This window comes from Tricharina praecox, assembly GCF_024521635.1.
Source record: "Tricharina praecox strain CBS 144465 chromosome Unknown BZA05scaffold_3, whole genome shotgun sequence".
Taxonomy (NCBI): Eukaryota; Fungi; Ascomycota; class Pezizomycetes; order Pezizales; family Pyronemataceae; genus Tricharina; species Tricharina praecox.
This window is the reverse complement of record NW_026250405.1, coordinates 1804518-1822471: the sequence shown is the minus strand read 5'-3', so window position 1 is coordinate 1822471 and position 17954 is coordinate 1804518. Positions and strand designations below refer to the sequence as shown.

Genomic DNA, 17954 nt, shown 5'->3' with positions numbered 1-17954 from the left:
GTTACAAGTTACAACCCAGCACACATCGTTACATGTCGCATGTGCAATTAGTCATGTACCCAGGTACCTTGCGGGATCCTCCATCCTTCCGCTCGCGGCTCAATCGGAACTCGGGACTCGGAAGGCATACCGCGGGGCACACTTCCACTACTTCCAGCGTCCACCCGATCTCCGAGAATAGTCCGAGAACACAAAGTAGCAGCAATAACGGGAAAACGCGAGTCCGTGCCTTCCTTCCTTATGCGTACGTACGTACAGGCGGACGAATCTCGGGAAGAGACGGTTGTTCCGCGAACAAATTACCAGCCGAGCCAGTTATGAGCGCAAATGCGCGCGCGCAAAACTTTTTGGAGAACTTGGAGCACTAGGCAGGGTTTGCGACTTTCCGTAAAACCGTAATACCGTGAGGCGGGTACTACTAGGACTCGGGAGAGTACGTCTGTGTTTGACGGATGAGTAAGAAACGGCTGCTACCGTTGTACGTTGTTACGCTCTTCGTCAGCTTTCTCGAAGCCGACGTGTGTACCTATGTAAGGTATTTATGAAGTATGTATGAGGTATGAGGTACCAGGCATGTACCTACATTCCCTCCACTCCCGCGAAGGGCCGCGATAGGTAGCACACACACTCCCCTCCCGTTATATTTTATACCTACACAACCCACACAACCTACACAACCCACACAACCTACACAACCCACACAACCTACACAACCCACACAACCTACACAACCTACACAACCCACACAACCTACACAACCTACACAACCTACACAACCTACACAACCCATACAACCCATACAACCTACACAACCTACACAACCTACACAACCTACACAACCTACACAACCTACACAACCTACACAACCTACACAATCTACACGAATATTCCGAACCAAGATATCCTCCAATCTATATCTAGATCTATCTATCCCGCATAATTTTTGCAATATGCATCCCAGATTCGCACTCCCTCTAGGCTCTCAGAGTGCAGTTAGTTAAATCCAGGTTTCTAGTAGTGGGGCAGTGCACCTTCACCGTCGACGTTGAACGGTTGGTGCCGGCCTAGTGTCGAACGGAAACATTGTTGGCATGTTACTGTTAAAACTAGAGTCTACTATAGCATGTTACATTATTCGGGTCTAAAAATAGCCCAAGCTAACGTTTCAGATCGACAGCGGTTCAAGCCTTCAAGGTTGATGGATCATGCCATCAATGATCATCGTTGTGGGTGGGTGGCTGTGCAACGGCACTCGAGCCGAACCGTACGGGCATGATAAATGAACTGCTCGACTTCCGAGTTTCGTACGGGAGGCCAGAGCGGCGGAGGCCGTCCGCGCGTGTGCCGCGTTTACATACCCACGCTGTTGAAACGCCGCGTGCGGGTAGGCGGACGAGTATGTTTTCATGATTCGTCTCGGTTGCTGGAGCAGCTTCTATGTACCATTCACTAGAGTAATTGCCGGGTTCAGATATGTAAGAGGGATCTACGTAAGAAGTGGAATCTGGCTTTCGTAACATGTGTTGTATATGTAGGTAATAAGTCGTGCGGCTGCTTCGGCGAGTGTGGCCAAGAGCGACTCACGTAAACTCACTCGCTGATTATCGATCGGTGGGTGTAGATATTATGCGTCTTATTGCCTATTCAATGCCACTCCTACTTTTCTCTGTCTTCTATTCTTTTGCATCGTCGCATACAGCCTTCATGCTCTTCATGGCCCTGAGGGCGCTGAGATTGAGGAGTCGGGGTCACTCCCGCTATTACCTACTCCGCACATCCTCCTTCATGGCATGTTCTGATGCACGGGCAGAGGGCGAGGCGGAGTAGCGAAAGGAAGTTATATTTCTTTAGTACTATTTCCTTGGTGCTCTCTACTTCTATCGATGGGACAGGTCGGGACTGAGGACAGGAAAGCCAAGGCAGGTCGCGAGTGCCGATGAGCTCGAGGGGGGTAGGAGAGTAGACGTGGAGAGAAGAACAAAAGTCGATGCGGATAGCAAGATGCGACTACTGCGTAGCGATTCGAAAACTGCCATTTATGCACGCCTGACGAAAGTCGGGTTGGACAGTGAAGTGGGTAAGGAAACCGAGTGGGTATGCCATGATCCAGATATTAAACCAAAACCAAAACCAAAAAGAAAACCGAAAACCGAAAAAAACCAGACGAACGCATGTAGCGAAACAACGAGACGACGAGGTCAAAGAGACAGTCGAGCCCAGGCATGATATAAATTTCTTCCGCTACTCGTTTCTTCCTTAGAAGGTACTCTACTCGGTCTGAGGTTAGGATCATGATTCCGGTCGGGACATGTGAAAGATTACCTGCCTTCCCGATTCGCCACACTCACACATGGTCGGATGGACGGCAACAAATAAAATGCGGGGAAGCGAGCGGCTGTGGCGTACCATCTCCCGACCCCCGAGATCAGCAGTGCAGCAGGGGCGAGTAGTTGGACCTGCGCTCAGGATTCGATTGTGCACGAACGTTGGTACCTAGGTGTTTACGTAGGAAAACTGGAGATCATAGTTCACATAAAACCTCTCACCAGACTACCTAGCAACTGTAGGAGATTTCGAGTGCGTGCAGGTGCATAGGTGCCTCAACGGTACCTTAGCCACGGATCCGGCTCTGCAGTGTCCAGACGAGCATCACATGTTCCCAATCCCCGCAGTCGCGCTCCGGGACCTCCCGCCCTCGGACTTAGCGATGATCGACGTCCTCGTCTCGCACGCATCGAGTAGGTAGGTAGGTACATCGCCCAGAAGTCTCGTTAAGGTGGCATTGACAGCTGTTGCTTGCAGATCTTCCTCTGTGGGGCAAGTATTCGGTCCTACGGCTTCACATGGGACACATTGTACGTAGGCAGATGTCGCTTAGAATGCTGTGGGGACGGGGCTTTCTACATCTAGCGAGATGTCGGAGGTGATACTTCCGATCAGGTACGTCCGTACTTCATGCACCCCGCTGTTTCTGTTTGGGCGTTGAACTCTGGGGATGCGGGAATGTCGAGAGTCTGCAAGGCCTTAGGTACACATGTTATGTACAGTTCCGTGTGTCTACCTAGTTTGCCTTGCGGTGATGTTGTGCCTTGGAATTGATGAAATAGTAGTTCTGTATGTAGCTGTTGGCTGAGCAGAATATACCGCATCGTGATCATCAGCTGCTGAAGCCTCGGGAATCAGAAGCTGAATGGACTTGCCTTGGGCTGGAGTGGGGAGCCAGAGCATGCCTCGAACATGGAGAAAGAAGGGTATAAAAGGACGCTCTCGCACCGCGAAGTTCATCTCATCCCATCAACCAGCCCGATCAACTGCCTTCCACTCGCAGAACAAACACCACTCTCACTCTTACCGGCACCACCATAAAAATGCAGTTTACCCTCATCGCCGCCGTCTTCGCCAGCATTCTCGGCCTCACCAGCGCCCAGACGCTACCTCCCACCTGGTACTCCCCTTTCCCTCCCACTCCCCACTCCCCACCCCCTCCTCCGCCTCACACTAACCTCCACCAGCTCCCTGACCTGCTTCCTCGCCGCCGCCGACGCCTCCGACTGCGGTCTCGGTACCCCCTTCCCCCCTCCCCCTACTTCCCCCTTGACCCGTATCACATTCTAACACCAGTGCACAGACTACGACTGCCTCTGCGAGGACGCCACCTACATCGCCAGCGTGACGGCGTGTGTTGCGGCCGCCTGCACCGCGGCGGAGCTTACGGCCGTCGCGGATTACGCGAACACACAGTGTGCGGGGCACCCGGGGTTTCCTATTGATCTCTAGATCCCTCTGCCTCTGGGTGGATAGTGAAGGAATGAAGGAATGATGAAATATGGGGGGGAGGAAGGGGGTTGGTGGATATATGGTAGCTAGCGCCGGTAGTGTTGAGCACTGTGGCTGAGAATTGAGGAATATACCTGGGTGGATACTGAAATCCGAGTGGGCACAGTGACTTGCGCCCCCAAGTGTTAAATTCATGCCGGAAGCCGAAGCTTAATGGCAGCAATTCAGATGCTACTAGTGGCTTAGGGATGGTCGCCGGAAACCCAAAACAAACAAATGAGACGATTGCAGATGCGATTCTCTGTAGCTGTTTGCACAGTTGACACTCTCGTGTTATCCTGGATGTAACTTGCTGTTCCCATTCGTGCTTCTTGGTTTAGACCAGAGTCACGTGGGGTTCACGACGAAGTTCTGGAGATCTCACTCGATGTCACTCGACTATATTTGGAAATCATCAAATATGACCATGAAATCGCACTGGCCTGTCCCGCGCCAAATCCTCACTCACTCACTTCGCTCGCTTTATCCACGGGTACTTATCCATGGCAGCTAGGGTAAGATATTTTCTCCATACATGTTGCTTGGAGCCTAACGGCGTGCTCACCAACCGTTCAGGCTACATGAAAAGGTAGTGACCGAGGCACCAGCATAGCGAGCGAAACTCAAACCACCGGCTACGAAGAAATTTGCTCATGCTTGATTGACGCGATGTACCAGACACCTAGTAGATCAGCCCAAAACAGATGTCTGTCTGTATTGTCACGTCTCATCGCTTGCCTTGTTTCAAGACTTACGACTGTGGCCGATGTCGTGCCGAATACCTTCATTCGGGCCTAACGAAGTCCGAGATGCCCAAGACGTATGATAGCTCTATGCTACAACACACCTCCACCAAATGATCTAGGATAAACGCCCCTCCATCTACGTCTCTTCCTCCTCCGCCCGCCCCGCTCCCTCAACCTGTCCCCTCCCCTCCGCCTGTCCATCCTCCTGCTGTTCGCGCATGATTCTCTGCACCTCATACGCCTCATCGCCCATGCGGCGCAACGCATCATCCGGATATCCCGCCTGCTCCAGCTGCTGGCGAATATCTCTATACTGGGCCCTCTCGGTTTCATTCATCTGTCTACCATCGATCTCGCCGTCCTCGCCGACGCGGAACCAGGGGATGATACTCATCACAAATGCCGAGAACGCGTTTCCGCCGCCGGCGGTCTCCCGGATCATCGGAGCGAGGTTGGGCGGTTCTGCTTCGTAGCTGAGGAGGTCGTCGTCCGGCGGGAGTGGGTCGAATGAGGATGTATCCCGTGAGGTGATCTCGCGGGGGAGGAGCGTGATCAGCGACGGCATGGCGGTGAGCATCACGTGCCGCGCTAGGGACATTGATACTGATGGGGACGAAGAGCCGAGTAGCCGCGTTTTGGGGAGGTTGTAGATCGTCGAACAGGTGTTGACTAGGAATGTGGTGAAGGCGGGCTGCTTCCAGAGGTCCTTAGTGCGTTCGATATACAAACTTGCAAGGATCTGTTGGCGAGGGTTGTCATCGGGCGGTGGGACCCCCCAGAGTGCTGGTGGGAGTTGAGTGCTGACCCCGAGCTCTTGATACAGCATTGTGGGGATCCAAGGGAATCTAGTGATCGCTTTCGAGAGGTATTCTGTGGCAAGACTCTCATCACCGAGTTGGAGCTGGGCGAGGGCTGAGGAAAACGCGATATTGGGGAGATCGGCATACTTCCGGCGGAGGGTTGGGTGCTCTGTAAGTGCTAGAAAACGCTCTGGTTGTCGGGCCTTCAGGGCAAGAAAATCAATGATGAGGCACATCTCGTATGGATCTCCCTCCGGATCCATGGCCAGCAGTAGTCGTGCAAACTCCTCTGCCGTTCGCCATGTGCCGCGCTGAGACAAATTCGTGATGTAACGCCAGACACAGAGAAAGAGTTCTCGGTTCTCGGGTCGACGGAATGACAGTCGTGCGGATCCTTCGGCAAGCTTTTGTTGGAATGAGGAATGAAGAGACCGCCCGAGGGAGAAGAGCGCGCGCTCGAGGAGGTCGCCAGCAACGGTAAAGTCCCGCTGATGGTGGAAGATCTCGGAACATTGTAGCAACGTTGTGATGTGGTATGGATTGTGCTGAAGGAGCACATTCATCCGTTCGGGGTCTACCGAAGTCAGCAGTTGTGGGGAAAGCTGGCATGCTTTGGAAGCTCACCCATAGCTGCAACACACATCACGAACTGTTGTTGCACACTCTGATATGACCGGCTGTGGACAAACTTGTATGTTGTCACTCCTGTCGCTGGATCCGAGTCGTCAATCTCCATACCCAACCCCCCGCTCCCTGCCTTCGGCCACTCGTCTTTGGGTTGTACGAAAGTATTTCTCCGTCCTTTGGTAAGCGCCCGCCCTCCCGCAACGCCCGGAGGTAACCGCATCCGAAGATCCCGTCGCCGTCCGAGGGTTTCCCCTTCGTTGTCATCCGGCCGCATCGCGTTTCTCCCAAACAGCCTCTTCATCTCATTTCCAGCATCGAGGTTCCGAGAATCAATCTTCAATACTGACGACAGCGATATCTGCCCCGGAGCCGCATTTGATGATGTCACAATAGGGGCGGACGCGTCGTGAGCTTGAGTCTTGATGTTTAGCTCTCGCAAAGCTCGGTCAATGTCGTCTTCGTCTACTGCTTCGGTATCCTCCGTCGCGAGTGCCTTCCCTTTATCCTTCTTCTTCTTCTTCTTCTTCTTATTCTTTGACTTCTTCGATGCAAGCTCTACGGGCTGGGGTTCCGACTCTACTTGCTCATCATCATCGTCTATATCCCCCTCGTCATCATCGTTCGCATCTTTGAGGAGTGCAAACAAGCTCGGTTTCGGGGGTGCTGCCTCGGGCTCTTCCTCGCTTTCCGACGCTTCCTCTGTCGGTGTTCGAGCCTGCAGAAGCTCGGCTTCGCGCTGACGGAGCGCTTTGCGGACGGCGCGACCTGACATGACGGTATGTGTGGGGTACTTTGTCGTGGTGGTGCTTTGGATGATGGCGGGGGTGGGGGGAGCATGAACTAAGGAAGATTTTGTGGGGTATCGCTGTGGATCAGCGTTGAGGCCTGATGTCACGTGCAACCCTCTTTCAAGGTACACCGACTAGGCTCGATTTGGCACAGGGACACTGTAGATCACTCATAGTTACCCAGTCGTTAAACATCTTTTGGAATTACTACGAGATGTAAGAAGTACTTCTGCACATAGAGACAAGACTGATAGTGTAGGAAATAGGTGATGGTCTGTACCTTCTATCATGATTCAGGAACGAGTGATATATTGAAACATCATCGTCCACGACTCGTTGCGTCGGCCGCCCATTAAACTCAAGACCACCAACGTTTATCGCAATAGGAATTGTCAGCGTTATCGCCTACCGAGTTTATCTACAAGTAGCCCGACCAAACAAATATACCAAATCCGCATAGATAAGCCTTTCGGCAGCTATTCGGCTGACCAAATCCACTCCCTCGATGGCGCGATTACATGGTGCACTGCGGAAACGTCGGCCGCTTTGTCCATCTCTGGAGAAACTCGGTCGCTACGTTTGCCTTCACCGGTTACTATCATGTTTTGACAGAGACGAGGGCGTGTATACCATCTGACCTGATCCGGGCTAGAGCCTAACTATGCAACGTAAGACCATCATAACCTTCTCCACCTGTCATCTACGATTGCGGAGCAATCGAGCCGTACATAAAGCAACTTCACCCATATCTATTCCCACTATCCGTGTCAGATTTCTCCAAGTTACGGAAATCTAACGGCCACTCCTCGGATACAATTGACCAGCGTGTATTAAGTCATGTCTTAAGCTTTACGTAGTTGCGCTTGGTCGAGGCCGCAATCCAATCGTGACATCAACATCACCTCCCAGAGAGTCCTGTGAACACGCCTGGGAAGTCAATATTATACTTACAACTTACCGCCCCGCCCTGCTCTGTTATCATCACCTGCTCACTGCTCATCTGACGCCTCCTACGCTCCTCTGTAGCCCGTATCGTGTCCTGGGCTTCTGGGGCCCTGGGCCCTGGATGGAAAACGATAAAGTCTCGTCGTGCACCCCCATTTCCCCCAGATCTATATTTCAAATTCCTTCTTCTCCTCTCCGACTTTCCGCCGACTGCCCTCGATTACACTTCCATTGGCACAAACACCTTCCAGTTGCATGCACACACAAACTTACTCGATAAGCTTTAGAATTTGATGGAAGCCCCCAAAGCCACCCACCAGAAGAGGCCAGTTCTATCCCGAGCAACAGCCCCTCACCCTCCAGTACTCCCACAACTCCCCACAACGATCTCAAAAGAGTCAACCGAATCCACCGAACCGATCATGGCCAACCCTGTCAGAAAAGACGATGAGAACATTGAAACAATCAATGACACAGCAGAGGAGGAGGAGGCGGGGAAGATACGAAAGGTAACGAGCGCTGGCGAAGACCCGTTTGGGAATGAGGAGGGCGCTGGCATCAAGTACAAGACCATGACCTGGTGGTGAGTGTCAATTTCTTTTGCATCAACAACGTCTGTATGTGCTAACTGATGTAAAATAGTCAGACGGCGTTTGTAATGATCGCCGAGACGGTCTCCCTAGGAATCCTGAGCCTACCGAGTACCTTGAAGGCGGTTGGATTGATACCGTCAGTATACCCCACTTCCGGCTGGATGTCGATTCTAATACCCTCATAGCGGCATCATTCTACTGGTCGGCCTAGGAATCCTCGCAACATACACCGGATATGTTCTTGGCCAGTTCAAACTACGATACCCACAGGTCCACACTTTCGCGGAAGCGGGAGGCATTATTGCTGGACGATGGGGATATGAGATCTTCGCACTGGGACAGCTACTTTTTCTAGGTGGGATAAAACTCCTGATGTCTTGATCAAACCCCACCATACTGACCTGCGCTTCTAGTGTTCGTCATGGGCGCCCACATCCTCAGTTTCTCCATCATGATGAACGTGCTCACCGATCACGCCACCTGCACAATCTGGTTCACGATTGCGGGTTTCGCCATCTCATTGATCTGCACATTGCCCAGGACCATGAAGGCGATGTCGTACATGTCCTACCTCTCATCCGCGTCTGTTTTGGCAGCCGTCTTCATCTGCATGATCGGTGTCGGTGTTTCTGATAAGGATGTCTCTCTTCGCATCTTCAACTCTGGAATTAAACTGTATGAGGGCTTTGGAGCTGTGACGAATATCATTTTTGCCTATGGTGAGTTCGGCCGCGGCTGATGCAGCATGATACGGGACTGACAAAAGTAGCTGGGCATGTCGCCTTTTTCACCCTGTTCTCCGAGATGAAGGATCCGAAGGAGTTCCACAAGGTAATCTCAATTGGAAGAAGCTCATCCAGGGACTAATCATTCGCCCAGGCACTCTACACCCTTCAAATCACCGACACGATCCTTTATACCGTCACCGCTGTCGTCATCTACTGTTACACCGGCGACGACGTCAGATCTCCCGCACTCGGGAGCACGGGCCCATTGCTGGCAAAGATCGCATACGGCATCGCCCTGCCGACCATCGTCATTGCCGGTGTCATCAATGGTCATGTCGCCGTTGTAAGCGCCATTCCTCAGTGAACCGCAAGAAAAACACTGACGTCAAGGAGAAATACCTCTACATCCGTCTGGTCCCAAGGGAGCTGGTCCGTTCGACTTGCTGGAAGTCATACTCCATCTGGGTCGCTATTCTTTCCGCTCTCTGGCTCGTGGCCTGGATCATCGCCAGCGCCATTCCCGTGTTCAACAATCTGTTGGGCTTGATCGTAGGTCTTTGGGTTTCCTTTCCGGTGGGTGGATGCTGATTTGTTCCTCAGAGCGCGCTCTTCCTCTCGTGGTTCACCTGTAAGTTTCCTCTATTGAAGGTGCGGATTCAGCTGCTAAAACGTCGCAGACGGCGTCAGCGGATATCTCTGGCTCTTTATGAACAGGGGCAATTGGTTCAAGACAAAGTGGAACACAATGTTGACCATCCTCAATGCTGCCATCATTCCCCTAGGTGTAACCATCGTGAGTACCAGGAACTCCACCATTTCTCTCTACGTACTAAAGATTCTAGATGATTCTCGGACTCTACTCTTCCGGGGAAGCTATGAAGCGCGAAGCCGGAGGAATGGTCTTCTCCTGTGCGGACAATTCCCTGATCTGAGGGCCACATAATATAAATCTTCACATTTGCTTATGTAGTTTGCATTTAGTTCGATGACACGACATATTCTCGTACTGCTTTTCATATAATCCTATTTATCGCATGTATTTGCTTTCGATGTTTCTATGGAGTGAGGGAGTTAGGGAGGAGTGAGAGGGGCGAACGCTTTAGGGGGTACTTACGAGTGTGCCGATGCTTCATTCGGTTCGCAATCGTTTGCATGAATCTATTGCTGTTCAGTTCCATTTTCTTTGAGTACTTAAGTAGGTTTCTCGTGTCTGAATTTATGTATTTGCCAACTCTTCGAAGGTACTTATGAGTGATGAATACTATCAAAAAGGGATGTTATTGATCCAGAGGACTGCCGGCTTCAACCAATCTCGAAGAATACACACTGAGGGGCACGGAGGCAGAGGCGGCTTGGTGTCATCGGTGAGCGCCGAAGCGAGGAGACCTTATTCAGACCTGGTGGAACCTGATCCAGACCCGATGCTGCCATTCAACGTTTATCTGTCTCCGTTGTCACTACTGCTGTCTTCCTATCGTCGGTCTCTGATCAGCATCGGGTCATCACCTTGTGTCATCATCATTGCTTCGGAACTTTTTCTCGAATTGAGCACGGTTTTGAACCTTCACACGTTTTTGGGTCTCGCAGTAGTTCCCCAGCCTTTAGCAATAAACCCACATTTTTTCCAGTGCACTTGAGTAAATAAATCTCATCTTTATGTGCGCAACCTATTGATTCCCTAGTTACCACAAGCGTGGTGTGCAAGAAGGCCGATCGAAGGAGCCCGGAAGCTCGGGTATCCCGATCCGCAGATTTACCCGCTCTCCGAACCCTCGCCCTGTTCTACGTCATCCACAGCTCCCTCAGCAGCTACTCTAGAGTGTCCATGCGCCAACCCTCGTGCACACCGTACCACTACACGCGCGACTCGACATAGGGACAATTCATCATGTCCCTCGCCTCAACTGTCGGCAGCAGCGCTATCGGCGCGCTGGTGCTATCATTCTTTTTCTACTACGTGGTTTTGGGCTTTCTCCTGCGACGCCTCGGTTCGCATCTCCTCCGGCGCACTGCGGCAAAGCGCGAGGTTATTCTTAGGAAGCTGGGAGCGGGGGGCGACGGGAAGATTGTGGGGTTCTTTCATCCGTATTGGTATGTGTGGGGGAACAGTGGACAGTGAGTGGGAGGGGGAGAGGGTTTGCTGACACGGGGATAGTAATGCCGGTGGTGGTGGGGAACGTGTTCTTTGGGCCGCCATCCGCGCGGTGCAGGAGAATTACCCAAATGTTATGAGTATTGTTTACACGGGCGATCAGGATGCGTCCAAGGAGCAGATTCTCTCACGCGTTAAGGTGCGACCCATCCACATTGCTGCCCCTTTCCTGGCAGTAGGGCTGACAGCGACACGGTTATAGGATCGCTTTTCGATTACTCTCGACTCGGAACGAGTCATCTTCCTCTACCTCTCTACCCGCCGCTATGTCGCTGCCTCGACCTGGCCTCACTTCACGCTCCTCGGCCAGTCTCTCGGATCCCTCGTGCTCGCATGGGATGCGTTCTCCCTACTCGTACCGGACATCTACATCGACACGATGGGCTACGCCTTCACTGTGGCCTTAGCAAAGCTCCTCTTCAACATCCCCACAGCAGCATACGTGCATTACCCCACCATCTCAACCGACATGTTGGAGTCTCTACCATCAGGAACCACCGACATTCGCACAAAGATCAAGCGGCAGTACTGGCAGCTATTCGCGACGCTCTACAAGGGGTGTGGAAAGTACGTCGACCGGGTTATGGTCAACTCCTCGTGGACGGCAGGCCACGTCCGCGCGCTTTGGGGGAATCCCAACCTGAGCGTTGTCTTCCCTCCGTGCGCGGTGACGGAGCTGCAGCGGAAGATCCCCGCGCGCGACGATAAGCCGCGGGAAAAGGTGTTGCTTTGCATCGCGCAGTTCCGACCGGAGAAGAACCACAAGCTCCTGATCGATGCTTTTGCGAGGTTCTACAAGCAGACGAAGGCGCACAAGGATGCGAGGCTGGTGCTCGTGGGCAGTGTGAGACACTCTGAGGACGCGACGAGGGTTTATGATCTGCGTCTGCAGGCGAGAGAGATGATGGTTAAGGATCAGGTTGAGTTTGTGACAGACGCACCGTGGGCGGATGTGCTATTGTGGTTGGGCAGGGCGTGGGTCGGGGTCAATGCTATGTGGAACGAGCACTTTGGTATCGGGGTTGTGGAGTATCAGGCGGCCGGGTTGGTGGGGGTGGTCCACAACTCCGGGGGGCCGAAGATGGATATCGTTATCGAGGTGGAAGGGGGCAAGACCGGGTTCCATGCTACCACTGTTGAAGAGTTTGCGGCTGCTTTCGAGGAGGCTCTGAGTATGCCTGAGAGTGAGGTTATGGAGGTAAGGCGCAGGGCGAGGAAGAGTGCGGAGAGGTTCTCAGAGGAAGGGTTTGAGAAGGGTTGGTTGAGGGAGTTTGAGGCCCTGGTCAGGGCATAGGAGTGCGGATATATCATTTGTTTTTGCTTTGTCTTGCTTGAAATGGAAATCGATGTCTTATACTTGGTTAGGTTTGCAACCTACATAGTCCTTCGGGATCCAAAAATTTAAGGTTTGTGTACTAGCGTCCGAGATGCGTGAGTGAGCAAGTATGATGGGCTAGGAACCCGCGAATCACAAGAGCCATCCTTTCCCTCTCCTACCTCTCCTCCTTCTCCCTCCTCTCCTTCCTCTCCTCCTTCTCCTTACATTATCGACAAAGAAAAGCTACCGCCACTACAGTTTCTCTGCACCCCGACAACTTCGACCCCACAAATTTCCAAATCCATCCTCTCCATCTCCTTCTTGTCCTCTCTTGCTTCTCCGTACGACAACACCAACAACAGCGATAGCAACTACAAGTTTCTCTTCACCCCGACAACTTTCGATACATCCCCCGATACCACGAGGTCAAGTGCCTTTCCATCTCTTTCCATCCCAACCATTACTCGTCTCGAACCACGACAACGCTATATGATGAGCACCACCAACACCACTCAAACAGCAGCCACGGCCACTGTCCCTAACTTCCCGAGGGCACTCGTTGCTCGGCTTCCACCTCACCTCCGCTCGATTTCCCCTCAACAACTTGCTTTGATGCCGAACGTCATTGCTACACTCTCTCTTTTCGCCGGTGAGGAAGAGCAGAAGGAGATCATGGCAGAGAAGTTTCGCATTCCCGCTGGACCCGTTATGCCCGAGGTCCTGCTACCTCCCATCGCTACTCACATCACTGTCATCCCGATTGGACCCTCTGCTGTTCACGTATGGGGAGAGAAGGAGAGTGTGGATGTTCCCATCAAGAACCTCGAGAATGGCATTAGTATTGTTGGTTCCTCTCTTCCTCTTCTGCAGTAACATCAACTGAAATTGAATGCAGCGCTCAATCATCGACGAACTCGGAGTAAGCCGTTACTTCTACCGCCTGTACTACGACGACGTCGCTCTACATAAGGAGCTCCTCCCACAGCTGCACAAAGCTGAGAACATCACTCTCTACCTCGTACACCGCTCAGACCAGGATGTCTGGACATACTTGCTCCGACCATACATGAGATCCAAGGAACTCTCCTGGCGCCGCTCACCCCCCTCACCCGTCGACATGCGCACGACATCCTACCAGGCCCTCGCCGCTGCATGCTGGAACCTCCCAAGCCCCTTTCCAGAAGATCACGACGAATGGACCTGGAAGCAATTCCTCATCTTCCGCCTCAAGCTCGAGTCCAAGCAGACATACTCGCCCCCGGAGAACGGCACGACGACCGCCGACTCCCTCCGCACCGTCTCCCGTGATGCGCCTTACGATCTCCTGCTCTGGTCCGGCATCGAGGAGTCGTTCTGCCGTTCCGTCGGCGACGGAACATTGGCAGTTCACACGGAGTACGCTTCGCAGTCCGGCGGATGCACCGGCCGCATCTTCGTGCGCATCTACGTTCCGTACAGCCTAGCTGTGTTGGAAGTGGGGTTCTCCCACAACGTAGTCCGCGGCTACGGTGCGGCGGAGCACCGTCCGGATGGCCGCTTCCACGGGGTGGCACTGGGCTACCGCATCCGCCAGCCGAGCGACCAGCCGTACTCCAGTGCGCAGGCCCGTCGCCTCTTCAACCGCGAGATAAACTATATGTTTTCTCCCGAGCGCGACGGGTTTACCAGTATCTTCTCTTCAGTCCAGCGCGGATCGACCCGGTGCGACGAGGAAGACTCGGGCCGCGTCGACCGTGCGACCGGCATCGACGGAGACGAGCTCGACGAGCTCGTCTCGTTCCTCCAGTTCCCGGGAGGCATCGAGAACCCCCGCGCCATGGCCATCAGGCTCGTGTGCGCGGCCGTCACCGTCGATGTGGGAATCGACGGGGCCGGAGAGGTAGACAAGCTTGTCAGGGACAACAGCTGTGGAAGCTTTCCCTGGCGCCTGGGTGCGGAGGATTACTGGTTCGCGGAGAGGGCCAAGATTTGGTGCCACGGGAGGGAGATGGAGAGGAGGAGGCCCAGAGAGGGTAGCGAGGAGGTGGAGAGGAGGGTGTGGACGGAGACCCTCGAGGTGAGGGGAGACCCGAGGAGGGGTGCTAGTTAGGGGAGAGGGAGGGTTTAGTGGGGGGTATACTAGACCATTAGATGCGAAATGGAGTAGGGAGGTTGATTTGATCCTGTTTCTGCTGATAGCGGAGTTTTGGGGGGGGGGGGGAGTTTTTTTATTTCGCCGTATTTGCTTCTGTATTCGTTCCTTTTGGGGTACTCTGGTGCGAAACAGCAGGTTTCAGATGAGTAGGATTTGTGTTGGCACCACATCTAGCCCTTCGAGAAGGTGATTAAAGCGGCGAGCCGGGCATCTCGTGAGGTATGTACGTTATGCAGCACTGTTGTCACCCCCTTCTTGCTCTCTTCATCACGACTACCTAGTTTTACAGTTAGGGGCGCGGAGGCAGAGGCGGCTTGGTGTCATCGGTGAGCGCCGAAGACAGGAGACCTTATTGAGACCTGGCGGGACCTGATCCAGGCCCGATGCGATCGCCCAACGTTTATCTATCTCTGTTGTCACTACTTCTGTCTGCCTGCCGTCGGTCTCTGGTCCTCATTAGATCATCACCTTGTATCACTATCGCTACCTTTGAGTTTTTCTGGAATTGATCAAGATTTTGAACCATCACCGGTTTTTGGGTCCCTCGACGGATTTCCCGCCGTCATGTTAGGGTATCACCACGACTCTTGACTAAGGAGACACACGACTCTGAGCTGAATAATTCACATCGCGAGGACGAGACTAAACACGAAATCCTTCTACACTCTTCTGACAGGCGATCACTATGAGAATCGAGCAGAGATACAAAAATTCACTCATAACCGGACAGAAACGATGGTACGAAGCCTTGCATTTAGGAGGAGGGGGAGGGGGAAGGGGGAAGGGGGAAGGGGGAAAGGGTGGGGGTAATGCTCGCTCTGACAATAAAGGACATGAGAAAAACGACGAACAGCATTGCCCTGCATCCAAAACACAAAAACTTCGCTTCTCGGAAGTCTCTTAATCAAAGTAAGTAAGCAAGCCATCGCACGGAGTGGAGGGGGGTCTAAGTACCCTATTTGTGGTCCCGTTTGCTCGAGGGAAAATCGGAGAGTTTCAAGTCTTCGTCCGTTTCTATGAGAGTCCGCATAAAACTTTTGAATTCCGGAACCCATGAACATGAGCCGGCATGTAAATTAGTACGTATTTGAGGTAGTGTAACGGGTTGAATGGCTTCGAAATCTTGCCAAATCTGGAGCAAACTCTTATTCGGAATGTTTTCCAACAGCCGTCCGCTGGCAAGCGTCCCAACGAAGTGTCCGAACTGAAGGAATTCGCACATTGTGTCGCCACTATAGGTGGCTTTGCATTTCACGGTCGGTCGAGGCTCTCCGGGCTTAATCATGCGCTCATATCCGATCGAAATCAATCTTTCTACCAGTTGGCTCACGATGAGCGTCCGCTTTGCGATTAACATTTCTGTCAAGATGGTCAGAGAAAATAGTGATACCGGTTCGGCTTGGTGATAAATACGTACCTGTCACCTTCTGCGGTGTGTAAACACTGATGGTCGAGATTGTTTCTTGGTTGGAGAGAATCACCTCCTGTGACACCTTCGAGAACAGATCTTCGTATCCAAAAACATACGCGATGAATAGCCAGTCGCCGTAGCCTTCCGAGGCGATTTCTCCTAGAGGTAGGAAAACTCTGTCGGCGACGGGCTGCAGCGCACTGTGAAGTTCGTATTTATCGCAAATCGCAGCCACCGCCACCATCAGCGGCTGGTCGACCTCCGGAAGACGCTCTTGTCGGTGGTGGAGTACATTGAATATGTACTCCAGAGCATCTGGATCGTCGTCAAGAGCCACTACGACTGGAGGATCTCCGAGTCCCGAGATATATGATCGCCGGAGCTTGATCGCCTCTTGGAAGCGAGATTTCGGGCCGATCATGGAGTTGAAAACCCGAAAAGTCATCCAGAGAGCTGATGCCACTACCTGAAATCGACTTTAGAACCGTCCGGATCCGTAGCCTCGATAAACAAGTCCCCGCCGTTGACAATTGCCACGATCTGATCTACATCGAAACGCGTGGAATCCGGTAGGAACTTTTTATAAGGCTCTATGGGCGGTGAGTCGAAGGAATGCCATACACGCAGGTGGTCTGCGAGTCTTTGCTTCGTCGGAAACGGTCTCGTGCAGTATCCGCAGCGAATGATGGTCATGTCCCAGCCTTCGATCCAGGAGTCATCAATGAACTGTGATGGTGCGAGTTTGATCTCAACGTGTTCCGTCTTCTCGTTCAGTCTATCAACTTCCGAGCTAAGAGATCCTAGTGTAGGAAAATTAACAGTGGTTCCATCGCCGCCGGAGGTAGGCGTGCTGAAGGTGGTTCTGTACTCACGTTTGCCACGGCGAGCTTGTCGTGCGTAGGAGGCTGCGATACGCTCCGATGGCAAGCTTCTAGAGTGAGAGTCGTGATGGAGGTCAGGGTGTTGACTGGATCGGAGAGGGTATGGAAGGAAGGGGGAGATGGAGGTGGAGGGACGAGATACAACGGTGGGGTAGCTGGGGTAGCTAAGCGCTCGCCTACAACAAAGCCAGCCTCACGGCGCATCTCACGAGTCAGCATCGGTTCCTCGTGTAACCATTTCCGTTGTGGCGACTACTCTCCTCGCTTTGCAAAGACAAACTCCGCCGGTAGGCCAACCGGTCGACTCCACTTTCAAACCAGCACCGTTTGGTAACCTCCTCGAAAACATTCCTCACGGATGGCCGATATTGATCGGCCAGGATACCGACAGATTCATGAAAGCGAGAGAGCCAATAGATGAAAAGCGAAAGTGACTTTACAATGGCAATGGATCGAGCTTGGAGGTGACTTGATGACGGTAGTGTCCAATACCGGTACAGAAATACGAGTACCTACGTGCTTGCGCTGACAGGGAGGATACACGGTGCATCCACCCCCTCCAAGTACCGTCTCATTGCAGCATGAAACCTATGTACACAAGGGTAGTCATGACTCATACCTACTATGGCAAAACGGTGGTGTTATCGGGACAGGAGTGTTACTCGAGTTATGCAATTTCAGCATCGATTAAGAATACCGAGCTCAATGGGATTTGGATTGATACGAATGCGTCGTGCCTGAAATCCTGTCGCCTTGCTATAGTTGTGACACTGCGCACCCTTGTTTACAATGCACATTTATCAAAAATGCTGGTGACAAATGCCTGATCGTATGACTACGCGAGCCTATCTAAATACTACATTTGCGGGCAGGCTACTTTAGGAGTTGCCGTATTGTTTCAGCAACAATCCGTCACTGTTATATTGTGAAGATGAAGTATTCTGCGAGAACACCGGTTCCCACGACAACTTTGTGAATACCTTACCAACACTTTGGGCCACAGAAATACCGTCTT

At 52.6% G+C, this 17954-nt stretch overlaps 6 protein-coding genes across 6 annotated transcripts; 4 read left to right on the top strand and 2 right to left on the bottom strand.

The window, feature by feature from the left end:
- The first annotated feature begins 3110 nt into the window (after positions 1-3110).
- BZA05DRAFT_387746 (uncharacterized protein) lies at positions 3111-3916 on the top strand. Its single transcript, XM_051482609.1, has 3 exons — positions 3111-3445; positions 3513-3562; positions 3629-3916. Exons 1-3 carry the CDS (start codon positions 3369-3371, stop codon positions 3775-3777), a joined length of 276 nt encoding a protein of 91 aa, XP_051343234.1. The 5' UTR covers positions 3111-3368; the 3' UTR covers positions 3778-3916.
- A 782-nt stretch (positions 3917-4698) lies between these two features.
- On the bottom strand, positions 4699-7088 carry BZA05DRAFT_471342 (transcriptional repressor TCF25-domain-containing protein; the record flags this gene model as incomplete). The annotated part of the gene is made up of 2 exons (XM_051487953.1): positions 5987-7088; positions 4699-5936 (listed from the first exon to the last, which is right to left on the bottom strand). Exons 1-2 carry the CDS (start codon positions 6759-6761, stop codon positions 4699-4701), a joined length of 2013 nt encoding a protein of 670 aa, XP_051343233.1. The 5' UTR covers positions 6762-7088.
- Positions 7089-8141: 1053 nt separating this feature from the next.
- BZA05DRAFT_368647 (amino acid transporter) lies at positions 8142-9975 on the top strand (the record flags this gene model as incomplete). Its single annotated transcript, XM_051481589.1, has 10 exons — positions 8142-8305; positions 8365-8451; positions 8501-8670; positions 8729-9034; positions 9085-9146; positions 9195-9386; positions 9437-9592; positions 9644-9671; positions 9721-9836; positions 9886-9975. The coding sequence occupies 10 exons, from the start codon at positions 8145-8147 to the stop codon at positions 9973-9975; spliced, it is 1368 nt and encodes a 455-aa protein (XP_051343232.1).
- Positions 9976-10710: 735 nt separating this feature from the next.
- BZA05DRAFT_368642 (uncharacterized protein) lies at positions 10711-12616 on the top strand. The gene is made up of 3 exons (XM_051481588.1): positions 10711-11134; positions 11199-11334; positions 11398-12616. The coding sequence occupies exons 1-3, from the start codon at positions 10932-10934 to the stop codon at positions 12487-12489; spliced, it is 1431 nt and encodes a 476-aa protein (XP_051343231.1). The 5' UTR covers positions 10711-10931; the 3' UTR covers positions 12490-12616.
- Positions 12617-12801: 185 nt separating this feature from the next.
- On the top strand, positions 12802-14722 carry BZA05DRAFT_471339 (uncharacterized protein). Its single transcript, XM_051487952.1, has 2 exons — positions 12802-13356; positions 13409-14722. Exons 1-2 carry the CDS (start codon positions 13003-13005, stop codon positions 14600-14602), a joined length of 1548 nt encoding a protein of 515 aa, XP_051343230.1. The 5' UTR covers positions 12802-13002; the 3' UTR covers positions 14603-14722.
- A 453-nt stretch (positions 14723-15175) lies between these two features.
- BZA05DRAFT_169642 (uncharacterized protein) lies at positions 15176-16665 on the bottom strand. The gene is made up of 4 exons (XM_051479191.1): positions 16065-16665; positions 15791-16006; positions 15602-15681; positions 15176-15544 (listed from the first exon to the last, which is right to left on the bottom strand). The coding sequence occupies exons 1-3, from the start codon at positions 16501-16503 to the stop codon at positions 15662-15664; spliced, it is 675 nt and encodes a 224-aa protein (XP_051343229.1). The 5' UTR covers positions 16504-16665; the 3' UTR covers positions 15176-15544; positions 15602-15661.
- Between the last annotated feature and the right edge of the window lie 1289 nt (positions 16666-17954).

Coding starts and splice junctions, on each gene's coding strand:
- BZA05DRAFT_387746 (XM_051482609.1), top strand. CDS start 3,369: ATGCAGTTTACCCTCATCGCCGCCGTCTTCGCCAGCATTCTCGGCCTC. Junction 3,446..3,512: donor CAGACGCTACCTCCCACCTG/GTACTCCCCTTT, acceptor AACCTCCACCAG/CTCCCTGACCTGCTTCCTCG. Junction 3,563..3,628: donor CGCCTCCGACTGCGGTCTCG/GTACCCCCTTCC, acceptor ACCAGTGCACAG/ACTACGACTGCCTCTGCGAG.
- BZA05DRAFT_368642 (XM_051481588.1), top strand. CDS start 10,932: ATGTCCCTCGCCTCAACTGTCGGCAGCAGCGCTATCGGCGCGCTGGTG. Junction 11,135..11,198: donor GGGTTCTTTCATCCGTATTG/GTATGTGTGGGG, acceptor ACACGGGGATAG/TAATGCCGGTGGTGGTGGGG. Junction 11,335..11,397: donor AGATTCTCTCACGCGTTAAG/GTGCGACCCATC, acceptor ACACGGTTATAG/GATCGCTTTTCGATTACTCT.
- BZA05DRAFT_471339 (XM_051487952.1), top strand. CDS start 13,003: ATGATGAGCACCACCAACACCACTCAAACAGCAGCCACGGCCACTGTC. Junction 13,357..13,408: donor TCGAGAATGGCATTAGTATT/GTTGGTTCCTCT, acceptor AATTGAATGCAG/CGCTCAATCATCGACGAACT.
- BZA05DRAFT_169642 (XM_051479191.1), bottom strand. CDS start 16,503: ATGACTTTTCGGGTTTTCAACTCCATGATCGGCCCGAAATCTCGCTTC. Junction 16,007..16,064: donor CACACCGCAGAAGGTGACAG/GTACGTATTTAT, acceptor CCATCTTGACAG/AAATGTTAATCGCAAAGCGG. Junction 15,682..15,790: donor GGAAAACATTCCGAATAAGA/GTTTGCTCCAGA, acceptor GGAATTCAAAAG/TTTTATGCGGACTCTCATAG.